Source organism: Mesocricetus auratus, unplaced genomic scaffold, assembly GCF_017639785.1.
Source record: "Mesocricetus auratus isolate SY011 unplaced genomic scaffold, BCM_Maur_2.0 Super-Scaffold_100022, whole genome shotgun sequence".
NCBI lineage: Eukaryota > Metazoa > Chordata > Mammalia > Rodentia > Cricetidae > Mesocricetus > Mesocricetus auratus.
Window position 1 is genome coordinate 22730640 of NW_024429203.1, and position 15431 is coordinate 22746070.

A 15431-nucleotide genomic window follows, 5' to 3' on the forward strand; every position below is an offset into this window, starting at 1 on the left:
CCACAAGGAACCATTGGGCTAAGCTCCTGGAGTACAACCAAGTGAGGGAGGAGCAGTATTATGAACAAAGGAGTCAAGACCATGATGGGGAAACCCACAGCATCAGCTGACCTGAGCTACTGAGAGATCACTGACTCAGGTCTGACAAATGGGGATTCTACATAATACGGAACTAGACTCCCTTAATATAGGTGACAATGGCATGACTGGGACAATGTATGAGGCCACTGGCAGTGAGTCCAAGATCTAACTCTAATGCACAAACTGATTTAGTGGAGCTCATTCTATATGGAGAGATACCTTGCTCAGCCTAGACACAGGGGTGTGTGGGGTGGAGGGGTGCCTTGGTCCAGCCTCAACAAGATGATGGGACAAACTTAGTAGACTTCCTAGGGCTCCCTCTCCATGGAGCAGATGGGAGGTGAGGGGAATGGGAGGGAGAGAAGGGAGGGGGAACTGGGATTGGAATGTAAAAAGTAAATTAATAAAAAGAGAAATACCAAAAAAAGGGGGAGGGGGCAGGAGAGATGGCTCAGCAGTTAAGAGCTTTTCCAGAGAACCTGGGTTCAATTCCCAGCACCCACATGTTAACTCACACCTGTTTGTAACTCCACTTCCAGGGGATCTGACACCTTCCTACCAACGCACATAAAATAAAATTAAATACATTTTTTAAAAAAAGAAGAAAAGAAAAACAACAAAAAACAAAAAGCCAGGGTGGAGGGGCCGCTTCTTTCAGAGGTTCAGGGCTAGCTAGTAACTCTGCCACTCAGTCGGGGCAGAGTAGTGGGCTGCTGGCCTTATCTGTGACCCTTAGAAAGCTGCCCCCCTCTCCACCAGCGCTTGCTCCCTGCCTCTGACTCTCTTCAGCTGGGATGTCAATGCCTGCCTGCACTGCAGTCATGTTCTCCAGCCCCCAGCTCTCCAGGAGCTCCTGCAACACCCTGGGTGAGGGGAGGGGCCCGATGACCCCCCCTTGCCACATCTCACAGAACCCTGGGTGAGAGGAGGGGCCCGATGACCCCCCCTGGCCACATCCCACAGAATACCTCACTTTCTCTGTTGGTGCTTACGGCCACTGTGCCTTTAAGGCCTACTGCTCAGTGCCAGGGTCTTGACCCCAGCATCCTCAGCTGAGTTGGATTAAGGACCATTTCGTGCCTTTTGTGAATTCCTTCTCGCATCAGTTCCCTCCCCCGCGTGGAGACAGAGTAGCCTGGAGCCCCAACCATTCTGCCAAAGGCAACCAGAGAACTGGTCTCTCCTGACAGCCTTGTCCCTCAGAGTTGCTTCCTTGATAGGTGACTTGTGACCAGGGAGTGGACCCTCAGGGGTCTTGGGCTACCGAAGGATCTCCAGAAAGCCATGCAGAATCTTAAGCCATGAAGGACTATTCCGATGTCATCCTCTGTCCAGAGGCAACTGAGTTGAGCAAGGTAAGACCCACATGAAACCCCCCATGTCCCCAGTAAACCTACCTGCCACAGCCTGCAAGCCTCTGCCTTCCTTTCCAGACAGAGTTCTGTAATCCTGCTTTCGATCCTGAAGCAGGGCCTTCCTGCCCTCCAGCAGCCTTACAGAAAGATGCCAGCAGCAGCCTCAAAGCTTCCTGGCATGGTAACTATCCTAGGGGTTGCTAAGGCATAGGAGGGAGACCAAAAACTAAGGCGTGAGGAATACCTCATGCAGGAGTGCTTCTGAAAAAGCCCACTGTGTCCTCCCCACAGCCCAGCATCTCCGAAGGCTACAACCAGACTGCCATTTCTCCTGGTTCTGTATCCTGCTGCTCAGTGGCCTTCTGGTCCTGTTACTGGGGCTACTGGTGGCTATCATTCTGGCTCGTAAGTACTTGGGAGGACTTTATACGGAGAGTCCATGAACTGTTCGGTCAGCCTCCGGGGGCCCGCTCCACTAAATGATACTCCTCCATCCTCCTGCCCCCAGAATTGCAGGCTACATCTTTCCCCAGGACAACCCAGAGCCCACTGCCCACCCGAGGCCTCGCCCCCAAGGGTGGCATTTCTAGCACCACCCCTAACACCAGGACCACCGCCACCACCCCTCCAGCAACCACAGGGCAGCAGGAGGGGGCTGTGAGCTCTACACACCAGACCAGTGAGTTCAAAGGGCATTTTTCTGGAGAAGACCCAAGGCGGCTTGGGGAGGAAAAGCCTGGAAGAGAAACATCGGGGATGGGGAGAAGGCTTCTCTCCTACTGACCTCTGAACCCTGTCCTCCATCGTCTGCAGCCTGCGGAGGCCTCCTTCCTGGTCCAAGGGGTTTCTTCAGCAGCCCCAACTACCCAGACCTTTACCCACCCCACAGCCACTGTGTCTGGCATATCCAGGTAGCCCCAGGCCAGACCGTGCAGCTCAAGATTGAAGCTCTCAGCATAGAAGGTGTGCTCGCCTGTCTTTTCGATCGCTTGGAAATTGCCCCAGAGCCTTCAGGCCCTCTCCTCAGGTGGGTCCCTCTGTTTCCAGGGGATCCCACTTGTCTGAAGGGTAGAGAAAGAGGGAGCAGAAGCAAAAGTCCAGATGGAATGAGCAGAACTGATCTCTGACCCCTTCCTGCCAGCACCTTGTTGTCCTGTGGCCTAGGAAAGTCACTTCCCCTCTCCAATCCTTTCCTTTTCCTTTTCCTTTCCCTTTCTTTCTTTCTTTCTTTCTTTCTTTCTTTTGTATGTGTTTGGGGGGGGAGGGTCCAAGACAGGCTTTCTCTGTGCAACAGTCCTGGCTGTCCTAGAACTCGCTTTGTAGACCAGGCTGGCCTTGAACTCACAGAGATCCAAACTGCCTCTGCCTCCCAAGTGCTGGGATTAAAGCGTGGGCCACCACCACTGCTAGACTCTGATCCATTTCTTACCTGAGTTCAGAGCCTCTATCTCTCCCAACCTGGCTTTTTTACAGGGTATGTGGTAAAACGCCTCCCGCCACACTAAACACCAATACCAGCCACCTCCGAGTGTCCTTCGTCTCTGATGACGACGTGGAAGGGTCTGGTTTCCAGGCCTGGTACCAAGCTGTGGCCCCTGGACATTGTGAGTGGCTTCCCATCGTGTCCCCAGCAGCCTCCCCAGCAGCTGTCCTAGCACTGGCAAAGAGGACTGAAACTCTGGGGAATTGTGACTCCAGATGGTTTGTCCCTTCTCCAGGGAGCTGTGCCCATAATGAGTTCCGCTGCGATGAGCTCCTCTGCCTGAAGCATTACTTAGTATGTGATGGCATGACCAACTGCGCCGATGGCAGTGACGAGGCCAACTGCAGTGCCAAGAACCTGGGTACAGGCCCAGCTAGGGACAGGGCAGGCACATCTTCAGGCTGGGCTCCCCTGCTCTGACCCAGATTTTCTTGCCTGGTCACTCATGTGCCATTTGGCTTCTCTCCAGGGTGTGGAGGGAATCTGACTGGGCTCCACGGTGTATTCTCTACTCCCAACTACCCCCAGCACTACCCTCACCATCAGGTAAGTGTGGTGCCCTCGGGAACTGGTAGAGTACTCGTCAGACACCAGGGTTCCTAGGTTTGTGTGCCTGGGAACAACATGCCTGGGTAAAATCAGTTCATGCTGGCCAGAAGAAAACATTGTTAAGCACCAACTGTATACCCAGATATTTCCATGCTGGGTAAACATATCTATCTCTGAAACTAGACAATTTGAAGGGGCATTTATTTATCTATAGAGAAAGTCTCACTCTGTACCACATGCTGATCTTGTAACTGGTGAGAATCCTCCTGCCCCAGCCCTCCCAAGTGCTTGGATTATAGGTATGAGCCACCATGCCAGGCCTGGGGTTTTGTTTGTTGTGAGACAGGATCTCACTATGTAGCCCTGGCTGGCCTGGAACCCACAGAGATTCACCTGCCTCTGCCTGGGAATAAAAGTGTGCACCCCCTACTTTCACCCCACCCCCACACCTGCTGGGTTGTTTTTGTTTGTTTGTTTGTTTTTCCATGCTGAGGAGCTTGTGCCTGCCAGACAAGTTCTTTACCACTGAGCTAATCCCTGGTCCTTGGCTTTTTTTTGTTGTTGATGTTTGGGTTTTTTTCTGGGGGGGGGTTGTTTTTTCGTTTGTTTGTTTTATGTTTGTTTGGTTCCTGACTTTTTTTTTAAAGATTTATTTATTAAGAATACAACATCCTGCCTCCATGTATGCCTACACGCCAGAAGAGGGCACCAGAACTTATTATGGATGGTTGGGAGCCACCATGTGGTTGCTGGGAACTAAACTCAGGACCTCTGGAAGAGCGGTCGGTGCTCTTAACCTCTGAGCCATCTCTCCAGCCCCTGGTTCCTGACTTTTTGAGACCATCTCTGTATGTAGTTCAGGAGGCTGTTTTGGAACTTGACATATAGCTGGGGCTAGCCTTGAACTCTGCTTACAAGCACTGGAATTATAGGTGTAAGCCACCATGTCTGATTGACTCTTCCTATTTTAAGATGCGCCAATGATGAAACGTGAGGTAGACAACACCCACTCAAAGCCTGCCTCGTATGCCCTGCCCCTGGGCGTAGAAGACGGGGCTGAGGCAGGGGACGGTTCCCCGCGAATTGTCTCACCTGTACCCTCCCCAGCTTTGCACCTGGTACATCTCAGTGCCCGAGGGATATGGCGTAGGACTGCAGTTCCGGAACTTCAGCCTGGAAGCACAGGCTGAGTGCAAGTTTGACTACGTGGAGGTGTATGAGGCCAGCAGTTCCGGGGCCTTCAGCTTCCTGGGCAGGTACCAACCAGTGCAACCCATGCCCCATCTGGCAGGCTGGGCTCCCCAGCTTTACTGTCTATAAACTAAAGATCTCTTTACCGGCACCCTGAAACAGCATGCACTTGCCTGCCCTGCTCTCCCCATCTGTAGGGCCTTTGCCTAGCCCATCTCCCCTGACTTTCCCATCTCATACTTTCCTCTAACAAAGCGCGTGTCTGCTTCCCCAGACCCTAAGCTCCATGAATCAGCAGTCATGTTCCCCATCACCCCTGGCATGGCCAAGAGCCCAGTCAGAGCCCCCAGGGCTGGCCAGTGGCCTGAGCCAGGATATATTTCTACTCTGGGCAGGTTCTGTGGCGCTGAGCTGCCAGCCCCCCTCATCTCCTCACAGCACCAGCTGGCCGTAATCTTTAAGACGGATTTTGGAATCAGCAGCGGGGGCTTCTTAGCCACCTACGAGGCCATCAATACTACAGAGAGTAGGTGCCCCTGGGCAGGTGGGTGTGGGCAACAGAGGCTTGTCCATGGAACATCGCTGGAGGGCAGTGGGCACAGACATGTCCTAGGGCACTATCAGGCCCCTAATGCCCACAGACCCTTGTGGGCCCAGAGAGCTCTGCCAAGACGGAGGGTGTAGGGACCTGCAATGGATGTGTGACTTGTGGAGAGGCTGTGCGAATGGCAGCAATGACAACAATTGCAGCAGTCACTTGCTCCCGCAGCCAGGTAAGGAGCCTTACCCCAAGCAAGTCCTGCTGACCACAACAGGCTGGGTTCCTACCACACTCTCCTCACCTCCCTGTCCTTCCCCCTTGATGAGTTCATGCCTGGGCCCCTTCCCCTCACCCTGGGATCACTTTACAGAGTCTTGGCTTGGCGAGGCTCTCAGCCCGTGTTGGCATTGCACACTAATGTCACCTGAAAGGGACACAGGAATGCAGGAATCAGCGGTGGGGTGTTGAGACTTGTCTACCTTGTCACTCGCAGTCCCTCTCCACGGGCTGCTTCACAGATCGCATGACAGAAGTCCCTAGCGGTCCCCAGGGGGTGCTCCACACTCCCTAAGATCAGAGGGGCCTACATGACGCTCAGGCTGGCAAGCACAGCCCCTGGGAAACAGAAGCGCTCCGTGAAGTGTGAGAAGTAAGGGCCCAGAGCCAGACAGCGTGTCGTTTGCCACAGTGACCCGGCCTTCCCCTTCACAGAACTGGCCTGTGAACCTGTCCAAGTAGAAATGTGCCTTGGACTAAGCTACAGCACCACAGCTTTCCCCAACATCTGGGTGGGCCTGGGCACCCAGTCGGAGGTGGTAGACATCCTCAGGGGCTACAAGGTGGGTGCTGGGGCACGGAGGAGGGAGGCCATAGGAAGGGGCGGGTGCACGGGCCTGGACATCTGAGGTCTGACTGTCCCTCCCACAGAGTCTGACAAGCCTACCCTGCTACCAGAATTTCCGGAGGTTCCTTTGCGGGCTGCTTGTGCCTCACTGTACCCCACTGGGCGCTATCCTGCCCCCTTGCCGCTCCGTCTGCCAGGGGGCGGAGCGACATTGCCAGTCTAGCCTGGCACTACTGGGCACCCCCTGGCCCTTCAACTGCAACAGGCTGCCGGAGGCAGCGAGCCTGGAAGCTTGTTCCCAGCCGTGACCCGAAGCCGGCTCCTAACCCTGCCTGCCCATCCTCCTCTACCTCTGTGGGTGGGCAGGGCAGGCAGGAAACAAAGGGAAGTGACCTGGGCATGGGGCTCCCCAGGGAGAAGGACTGCTTTCAGTGCTGATCCCACCCAGGGCTGGTGGGACTCCCCGTCCTCCCTGTATCCTTGCCGCACCTTCATTTACCACGACAGCTCTCAGCGGCCAGGCCCCGTATTGTGCGGTTGGACAGCCCAGAGACTTCCTATCCAAGTCTCTGACCCTGACTCCCTATCTTCTGCCTTCCCCCTTTCCAGTTGAATATTTAAGATCATCAGGCCTTCAACTTTCCCATCTAGGCAACAAAACTGTACTGAGTGCCTACTGGTGTGGTGGGATCCTACTCTATGCCTGGGGGGTCTAACTGGCTCTCTGCTTTTGGAATTCTTCACCCTGGGCTCTGCTGATCCAGTCACACACACACACACACACACACACACACACACACACACACACACACACTAGTCTTGACTTTGATCTGTATCACTACCCCATCCCTCCCTCCCTCCCTCCCTCCAACTCCTGGGAACTGGAGCCCCAAGTGTCTGTCTGACAGTCCAACCTCTGTGTAATGCAGACTCAAGTCTCTCCTCCTCCTCCCCCCTTCTCCACACCCCCTACACCCTCGCAACTTTGGCCGGCCGCCGGGCGACACCACGAGTTATTTCCCTGCTATTTCCCAGCCCCGGAGCTCTTGGCCCCTGAACAACTGGTTTCCTCTAGGAGTTTGGGAGGAGCGCTGTGGAGCCGGCAAGGAACAACCAGAAGCTGGGAACAGTCAGCAAGGGCAAGGGCTGCCTGGTTGGGGTAGGAGTGGGAGCAGGGCCAGCTGGAGGGTCTGAGGAAGCCATTCAGAAAGAGCCGCTATGGGAGCTGGAGAGCGGGGAGGGGGTGAGTCTGGCAGAGGAGGAGAGTGGGTGGGGGAGGGGATTGTGGTAAAGCCTGGGCGCCAGCTAGGGGACCGGGTAGGGAGGACTTGTCTTTCCTTTCCTTTCCTATGCCCTTCCAGTTCTTGGTGTGGGACACCCTCCTCTTCATCCTGTCACACTACGCTCAGCCCATGTTTGTGGAGCTGGGTTCCACCTGGGTGGGGCGCGAGGTGGGTCCCCAGATTCTGGGTTCCGACTCTGGTCCTGCCCAGCCCACAGACTACAAGAGGATCCTGGCGTCTGGGCCTCCGGGGTCATCACCATGAGGCCACTTCTTGCCCTGCTGCTTCTGGGGCTGGTGTCAGGCTCTCCTCCACTGGATGACAACAAGATCCCCAGTCTGTGTCCCGGGCAGCCCGGCCTTCCAGGCACACCAGGCCACCACGGCAGCCAAGGTCTGCCTGGCCGCGACGGTCGTGATGGCCGCGACGGTGCGCCCGGAGCTCCGGGCGAGAAAGGCGAGGGCGGGAGGCCGGGTAAGAAGTCGTCTGCGCCCGCAGTCCATGGGAACATCCTAGTGAGCACCGCAGCTGCTCTCTGAGGTGCAAGGGCCCCTCCAGGGGGCGCTACTCCCCCTCCATTCTCGCCGGCTGGGGTGGGGCGAGGTGGGCTGTGGGTGGAGGGGGGTGAGTTAGCCCCAGTGAACCAGAAAACCTAGATCGCTCTACTCAGCACTTCAGATCTGCTCCCTGCAGGGGACAACAGCTAAGAAGGCTGGGAGACTTAGGAAGGGTCAATGGAGCACCCTCCTGAGCTCCGCTGCGGCTCCTAATTTCTCCCCTTCGCCCCTTCACCCCAAGGACTGCCTGGGCCGCGTGGGGAGCCTGGGCCGCGTGGAGAGGCAGGTCCCGTGGGGGCTACCGGACCTGCTGGGGAGTGCTCGGTGCCCCCGCGATCAGCCTTCAGTGCCAAGCGCTCCGAGAGCCGAGTGCCTCCGCCAGCGGACGCACCCCTACCCTTCGACCGTGTGCTGCTGAATGAGCAGGGACACTACGATGCCACTACGGGCAAGTTCACCTGCCAAGTGCCTGGTGTCTACTACTTTGCCGTCCACGCCACCGTCTACCGGGCCAGCTTGCAGTTCGATCTTGTCAAAAATGGCGAGTCCATCGCCTCTTTCTTCCAGTTTTTCGGGGGGTGGCCCAAGCCAGCCTCACTCTCAGGGGGTGCTATGGTAAGGCTGGAACCTGAGGATCAGGTGTGGGTGCAGGTGGGCGTGGGTGATTACATCGGCATCTATGCCAGCATCAAGACAGACAGCACCTTCTCTGGATTTCTCGTCTATTCCGACTGGCACAGCTCCCCAGTCTTCGCCTAACGTACAGTGAACCTGGCACTTGCTCCTAGAGGAGGGTGTGACACTGGCAGGCGCATACCAGGCGGGCTGGCCCCCTGGAATATTGTGAATGACTAGGGAAGAGAGAGAGCCACCTCCTGTCCCACCGCTGGCAAGGAATGGAGACAGAGGCTGTCTGAGGTCAAGACAGGCAGCCTGGAACAGTGGCTGGGTTACTGCCCAGGACTTTAGAGTGTGCTGTGCTGGCGACTGTGGGTTCCTGGTTTCCCTAGCCCGGGACTCCAAGGTGGGATGCTCCTTCCTAGTTCTGCGCCCCCTCTAGGTCCTTGACGCCATCTCTCCTGCTTCTAGGGCTGGCCTTTTTCTCAGAGGTCACTCAATAAACCTCAAAAACCTTCCACTGGATTCTGCCTTTCTTCTGAGATACACAGCCAGAAGGGTTCCTGAGTGGGATGGAGCAAACAGACCTAGAATAATCGGCTCCACAGAGCTGCCAGCTAATTATGTAGACTCTGATAGGGATTGCCTGACCAGGGGTTTGCCCTCCTGATTTGGGGCTATGGCCACCGGGAAAAAGGGACACGTTTCTAATTCAGACATGCCAAACCAAGTGGAAGAGGCCACTGTCTGATCTAAAAAACAAACAAACAAACAAAAAATCAGGGACTTTCAGTCACTGCTGCCCTTGCTGTGAGCCAGATAATGGTAAAGACACCTGCTTTCTTACTTAACCGGAAAGCTTTTGCTGTCACCCCAACCCAGGGATAAGTAGTTTCTAGAATGACCACAAGGGGGGGACCAAGCTCCAAACTGCAACAATGATTTAAGGTTTGAACTTCTAAGGTGGTTAGGGGAAAAAAGAATTTCAGATGGAGGCGGAAGAAAGGGAGGTCCTTGACCCTCAGCTCAGGAAGTTTATCTTCCCTAATAAAATGTTTATCCTCCACATTAAACAGAGACTGTAAGGAGCCTGGCTGCTCTTGGCTCAGCAGGGGGTGAGGGTGAGGGGATTGTTTCAAGCCCTGCCACAGGCCTTCAATTCAGGGGTGGAGGTGGAGAACTGTCTCCACTATGCTGGGCACAGCCTGGGTGGGCCAAGCCATTAAATGGAAGCTGGCCACAGGCCCCCTGAGGGCTCACCTCCTGTGACACTCAGCTTAGCAGGCTCAGGCAAATGACTAGCAAACATCCAGGGTTTGCTAATCCCAATTGCTCAACCTCTCAGTGCAAGAGTGGAGGGACCTCCTTCAGGAGGACCCAGCCTCTCCCCCTCTCCAGGAGGCATGTGCTTCTAGGGTAACACAAAATTACAGGGGAGTGCCCCTAATTTCCTGCGAGCCCTGGGAAGGCAGCTGTAGCAAAGGGGCCCTAGGTTTCCTGTGTCTTCCAGACAGGCCTGTAGGCCTCCAGGCTCCAGCTCACACTTCTAGAAAAAAATCCCACACTCCAGCTCATCACAGTGCCAGGCCCTGCCCCAAGACACAAGAGACAAGCACCACCCTGGGTATGGTGGTACATGCCTTTAATCCCAGCACTCAAGAGGCGAAAGCAAGTGGATCTCTGAGTTCAAAGCCAGCCTGATCTACATAGTGAGTTCCAGGACAGCCAGGGCTACACAGAGAAACCCGGTCCTGAAAAACAAACAAACAAAACAGCAGCAGCAGCAGCTCCTCCAGGAATTGGAGGGAGGCCTGGCCTTCAGGCAGCACTGCGCCCTCCAGAGAGTGGCCCCACTGGCAGCACGGGAAGGGCAGGCTACAGGGGCAGCGAGTTCACACTCTTCACAAGGACTTAATGCAGTACAGGTCAGAGCAGAAGGGGTAAGCACCAAACAGCCATGCTTTTGTGTGGGCTTCCCCTCGACACAGTCCTGCCACCCTGTCTCCTTGTCCCCACCCCCAAGCTAGGCAATCCAGATGCTCACTTCTTACTCTAGCCAGTCTGAGAGATCAGAGGCTACACTGGCTGACCACCTGCTGGCACTTGCAAGGACCACACTGTTAGAGCTGTCAACAGAACTTTATTCATAGAAACTGTGCAGGCAGACCCAATGGAGCTGCAAGCCCAGGGCTAGCCCGGTTTGGACCCTAGTGAAATGTGCAGAAGGCCCTCCCCAATGCCGGAGAGAGACCAGGAGGAATGACATGTTCTATGCCATGTGGGGCGTGAGAGTAACGAGCAGAAATCTAGTTATTCCTTCTGAGGCTCCGCCTGGAGCTGAGGGTGCCTGAGAGAAAATGGTCCCAAAGCCAGGCTTAGCTGCACTCCTGTGCCCAGGGATAAACTCCTGACGCCAGGTTCTGGGTCAAGTTGGGAGTCTTTTAAGACAATGACAGGCAGAAGTGGCTCTAAGGGCACCTTCGGGATTCTACTCCCAGACCCACCAGGGCAGAGGCTCTGACTGAGCATAAAGATTCAAGATCATTCCAAAACAAGAAAAACCAAAAAATAGAAAAATTAAGATCACTCCAAGGCCCATGAGTTGCCAAAATCCTCACATGACATGGATGTGGTGTGGCGTAGGGGGAAAGGACCAAAAACCCCAACAGAAAAGCCAGAAGCAATGAAGGTATCTAGGGGGCCCTGGGCAGACTGAGGAAGAGCCCACCATAGTCTCAGGACCCTTGCATAGTGACTCATCCCCTCAACAACACAGGGCCCCACACAGGGTTCAGGGAAACTGTTACCCTGCCCCATCCAGACTGCAGTCTTCCAGAATATTCCAGCTACGTGTCCTGGATATATGGCTTGAGGCTTGACAGAGTCGCCATCATGTTGGGCCAAAGAAGACTCAGGCCCAAACCCAGAGGCAAAATGTTGGTGCTGTCCTAGTGTGTGGCACACAGAGTGGGCAGGCAGGGAGGGAGTCATCAGAGGTAAACATTGAGGGTCTGCAGGATGCCTCGGCGGCAGAGTGGGCAGTTGCGGTGGTAGACAGGGTGGCGCATGAGGATCTCGGTGCAGGCCTGGCACAGGCACAGGTGCCGGCAGGGCAGAAGCAGGACGGTCTTGCTCTGGTCCTGGCAAATAACACATTTCTTCCTCTCCTCTTGTTCCTTCAGCAACTTCCATGGGTCTTGCCCGGCTGTAGGCTCTTCCTCATTGAGTCTCTCCCGGCCCCTAGCCGGGGCTGCTCTGGTGGGCCTAGCATCCTGCTCTTCTGCTTCAGGAACAGTGTCTTGTCCCTGGACCCTGGTTGAGAACACCCTCCGGGGGCCACCTTGGGGAGCCCCTGGCGCTCCTCCCCGATTCGGCCAGCTGGCCAGCTGCAGGCTTCGGCTCCAGATTCTGCGCCAGGCCTCCAGACCCAGTGCAAGGCGAGACACCCGTACAACATCCTCTCGCAGGCGGTGGTAGGACGGCCGGGCACGGAGCTGACCGAGTGCTCGGGTGGCCAGCCTCAAGGTAAAATCTGGGTGCAACACTATCAAAGTCACTGCCAGCACACAAGCCAACAGCACCAAACCGGTGAGGTGGAAAAGAACACAGCTGGCCAGGAGGCGACCAGCCGAGGCCAACAGCTCTAGTACCAGCTGGCAGGGGGTCCACAGGAGAATGGCCATGGCCACGGCACTGCTGGACATGTGAGCAAGGAAAGCGGCCAGCACGTCCGTCATCCTCCACAGAGGCCCCACCACGGCATCCCACAGGGCCAGCACCAGGGAGAAGAGGTTCTGAGTGCCAATCAGGCAGATGTTGACCAGACTGTTGATCACATAGGCCACCAGGCTCATGGCGATGGCACAGATGTCACAGGCCTGCCGCAGCAGAGCATGGCCATTGGAGACCATGTTCAGAATGCCCCTGTTCAGTAGTTCCCGGCTCCTCAGCGCCCCATGAGAGGCCAAGTGCCCCAGTAGCTTTAAGCTCTCCAAGCCAGAGTAGCAGCTATAAAGAAAAGTACACATGGCCTGCAATCCCCCAAAGGTAAATCGGATCAATGCTTCCACCAAAGCCAGCAAAGAGAGCAGAACTCCTCGACCCAAGTGCAGAAGGCTAGTCAGTACCGTGTGTGGCAGGTTATAGATGAAGGCCAAAAGCCAGGCCAAGGCAGCCACGAGAGAAGACACGAGCAGGAAGTTGAGATCCAACACCAAGGTCAGCAAGTCCAGCACCAGGCCCACTCCGTTCACCACCAGGAACACGGCCTCCATGATAGGGCTGTGGAGTTCAGGACAAAAGGAAGGCAGGCTCCTCGCTGAAGGCGGTATCACGGTTGCCAATATTTGGAGAGTCGGGGGCTCATTTGGAAGGGATGTGAGCGCCTACCCAAGGGAGAACCAAGGTCTAAAGTGGGCTGGAGGGGAGACTCTTGGTAGAGGGAAGGAGTCGCGGTTTGGAAGGTGGGCTGTTTGGGAGCGAGGAGGCGGAACATCTCTAAAGTGACAGTGAGCCGGCACTGGAGGGAATTCCTCGGCTTTGGAAGGTCGGAGCGGCAGACAAGGCCGGGCAACCGATCAAACCGGGACGAGACCGGGAAGGATGGGACGGGATCAGGAAGGGCCGGGCCGGGGCCGGGTGGGGGCGGCGCAGGCTGGGCGCGGGCTCGCGGTCCAGCCACGCAGGTGCCTCTGTCCCCGCCCGGCCCCTGTCCTCCCGCTCGCGGCGACTGGCACCCAAAGGGAGAGAGGGACGGGGAGTCAGCCCCGGCAAGCCCCAAGCGCGGCCTCTACTCCACTGGGCGCCGCCATCTTGTGTGCAAAGGGGAGGGGCAAACGGGGAGGCGGGGCGATGGCCTATGGCCAATCGGTGAGGGGCAATGGCAGAAATGTCGAAAAGCCATTGGTCTTTTCGAACGGCGCCCAAAGGACACAGTTTCCAATAAGAGGGGTGGAAAAATATGTAGAAAGCCCCTCCTTTTTGAAGCACTGATTGGTCCGTTCGCACGTCGGTGTAACCTCCCCCTCCCGCCTCTTAAAGAGCCAGAGCCAGACTTTGAGGAGGCCGCCTTTGAGAGTTATCACCCTGACCCTCACCCCAAACCCACTCCGGCCCAGGAGCCTGCGCTCTTTAAGCTCTGGGCTGGGCTCTGGGATAGCACGGCCTCCGTGTCCCGCTGGGACCCGCAGCTTCATCTTCTCACTCATCATTTGTTATTTTATTATTATTTATTAAGCAGTTACCATGCTTTGAAAACAACTCTTTTTAAGACACCCTCTGGTCTCAAGCTATTCGCAAAGAGAAAAAGATCCCAAACTGCTTTTCCACACTCCTTGGCAGATCTTTGCATCATCCATTGAGAAAAGAAGAGGAGCTACGGACTGAAGGAGCTCTGCTTCCTACCTTGGCCCCACTTAGCTTGTAGGCCATCTGTGGCCCATTCATCAAGAGCCCTGGTGTCTTCTACTCACTCGGAGGTCTCCTGGGTGACTGTCGTCCTTGTTAGCCTTAATTGTCAATTTGGCACAGCCCTGGAATCATTTTAAGGAATCAATTTAAGGAGTTGCCTAGATCGGCTCGGTGCGTAAACGTGTCTTGTTTATTGATATTGGAGGACCCAGCCCACTGTGGGCGGCAACGTGGGAGGGGGGGCGGTGGCTGTCCTGGGCTGTATAAGAAAGCTGGCTGAGCACGAACCAGGGACTGAACCAGCTAGCAAGCAGCAGCCCCCCCCCTCCCCGCTCTTCTTCTGAGTGAATTCCAAGGTCCGAGGTACTGTGTGGAAGATAGGCTGTGACCTGGCAGTGCAAGATAAACCTTTTCCTCTCCAAGATGCTTTTGGTCAGAGCGTTTTATCACGGCAACAGAAAGTAAACGAGAACACTTAACCCTGGTCACCACTGTTTGTTTTAGTTCCCTACTTGTTTTGAATTCCAACTCTCTGTTTTCAGCTCAGACCCTGAACACTACATAAGCCCTTCATTTTCTCCGGGCACCAGCCGTGACTGCTCACCTAGCATGCCTGAAGTCCTGCGCACAAACCGTAGCATTACATAAACTAGGCTTTGTGGGGCACTTGAGAGGTGCAGGCAGTTTCCGAGATAGAGTGGGTTTAAAGACAGTCTTGCCTACATGAAATCCTGTGTTTAAAAACAAATAAACAGCCGGGCGTTGGTGGCACACGCCTTTAATCCCAGCACTCCAGAGGCAGAGGCAGGCGGATCTCTGTGAGTTCGAGGCCAGCCTGGTTTACAGAGTGAGTTCCAGAACAGCCTCCAAAACAATACAGAGAAACCCTGTCTCGAAAAAAAACCAAATAAACAAAGCCCAGCTACTTAGTTCATACCTTTAATCTCAGCATCCGGAAGGCAGAGGCAGGCAGATCTGTGGATTGGAGGTCAGCCTGGTCTATGTATCAAGTTTCAGGGCCAGAGCTACACAGAGACTCTGATTTAAAAAATAAAAATAGAAGCCGGGCGTTGGTGGCGCACGCCTTTAATCCCAGCACTCGGGAGGCAGAGGCAGGCGGATCTCTGTGAGTTCGTGGCCAGCCTGGTCTACAGAGCGAGTTCCAGGAGAGCCTCCAAAGCCACAGAGAAACCCTGTCTTGAAAAACCAAAAAATAAAAAATAAAAAATAAAAAATTTAAAAAAATAGAAAGAAAAGAAAATGACCACAGAGATTGCTGAGCATGTTGTCAGGTCCGAAATACATAGCAGTGCTGGTGACATGGTCCTTCCTGAACTAGTGGTTCTCAACCTTCCTAATGCTGCAATCCACCCTTTAATACAGTTCCTCATGTCGTGGTGACCCCAACCATAAAATTCTCTCATTGCTACTTCGTAACTGTAATTTTACTACTATTATGAATCATATTATCTGATGTGCAGGATATCTTATATGTAATCCCAAAAGGGGTCGAGCCTCAC

At 55.0% G+C, this 15431-nt stretch overlaps 3 protein-coding genes across 5 annotated transcripts; 2 read left to right on the forward strand and 1 right to left on the reverse strand.

Moving 5' to 3' along the window:
* Nucleotides 1-1178: 1178 nt before the first annotated feature.
* Nucleotides 1179-6861, forward strand: LOC101827227 (membrane frizzled-related protein). The gene is made up of 13 exons (XM_013112874.3): nt 1179-1436; nt 1515-1617; nt 1728-1841; nt 1945-2115; nt 2250-2463; nt 2910-3040; nt 3155-3280; nt 3389-3465; nt 4576-4724; nt 5055-5185; nt 5301-5432; nt 5912-6039; nt 6128-6861. Exons 1-13 carry the CDS (start codon nt 1383-1385, stop codon nt 6350-6352), a joined length of 1755 nt encoding a protein of 584 aa, XP_012968328.1. The 5' UTR covers nt 1179-1382; the 3' UTR covers nt 6353-6861.
* Nucleotides 6862-7056: 195 nt separating this feature from the next.
* C1qtnf5 (C1q and TNF related 5) lies at nt 7057-9020 on the forward strand. 3 transcript variants are annotated; one of them, XM_013112811.3, is made up of 3 exons: nt 7057-7173; nt 7538-7801; nt 8126-9020. In XM_013112811.3, exons 2-3 carry the CDS (start codon nt 7588-7590, stop codon nt 8641-8643), a joined length of 732 nt encoding a protein of 243 aa, XP_012968265.1. In that variant the 5' UTR covers nt 7057-7173; nt 7538-7587; the 3' UTR covers nt 8644-9020. The 3 variants fall into 3 exon arrangements, with proteins under 3 accessions (XP_012968265.1, XP_012968264.1, XP_012968263.1); XM_013112810.3 differs by having other exon boundaries at nt 7069-7203; XM_013112809.3 differs by having other exon boundaries at nt 7145-7287.
* A 1602-nt stretch (nt 9021-10622) lies between these two features.
* Nucleotides 10623-13341, reverse strand: Rnf26 (ring finger protein 26). The gene has a single exon (XM_040730002.1). The coding sequence runs from the start codon at nt 12774-12776 to the stop codon at nt 11493-11495; it is 1284 nt and encodes a 427-aa protein (XP_040585936.1). The 5' UTR covers nt 12777-13341; the 3' UTR covers nt 10623-11492.
* Between the last annotated feature and the right edge of the window lie 2090 nt (nt 13342-15431).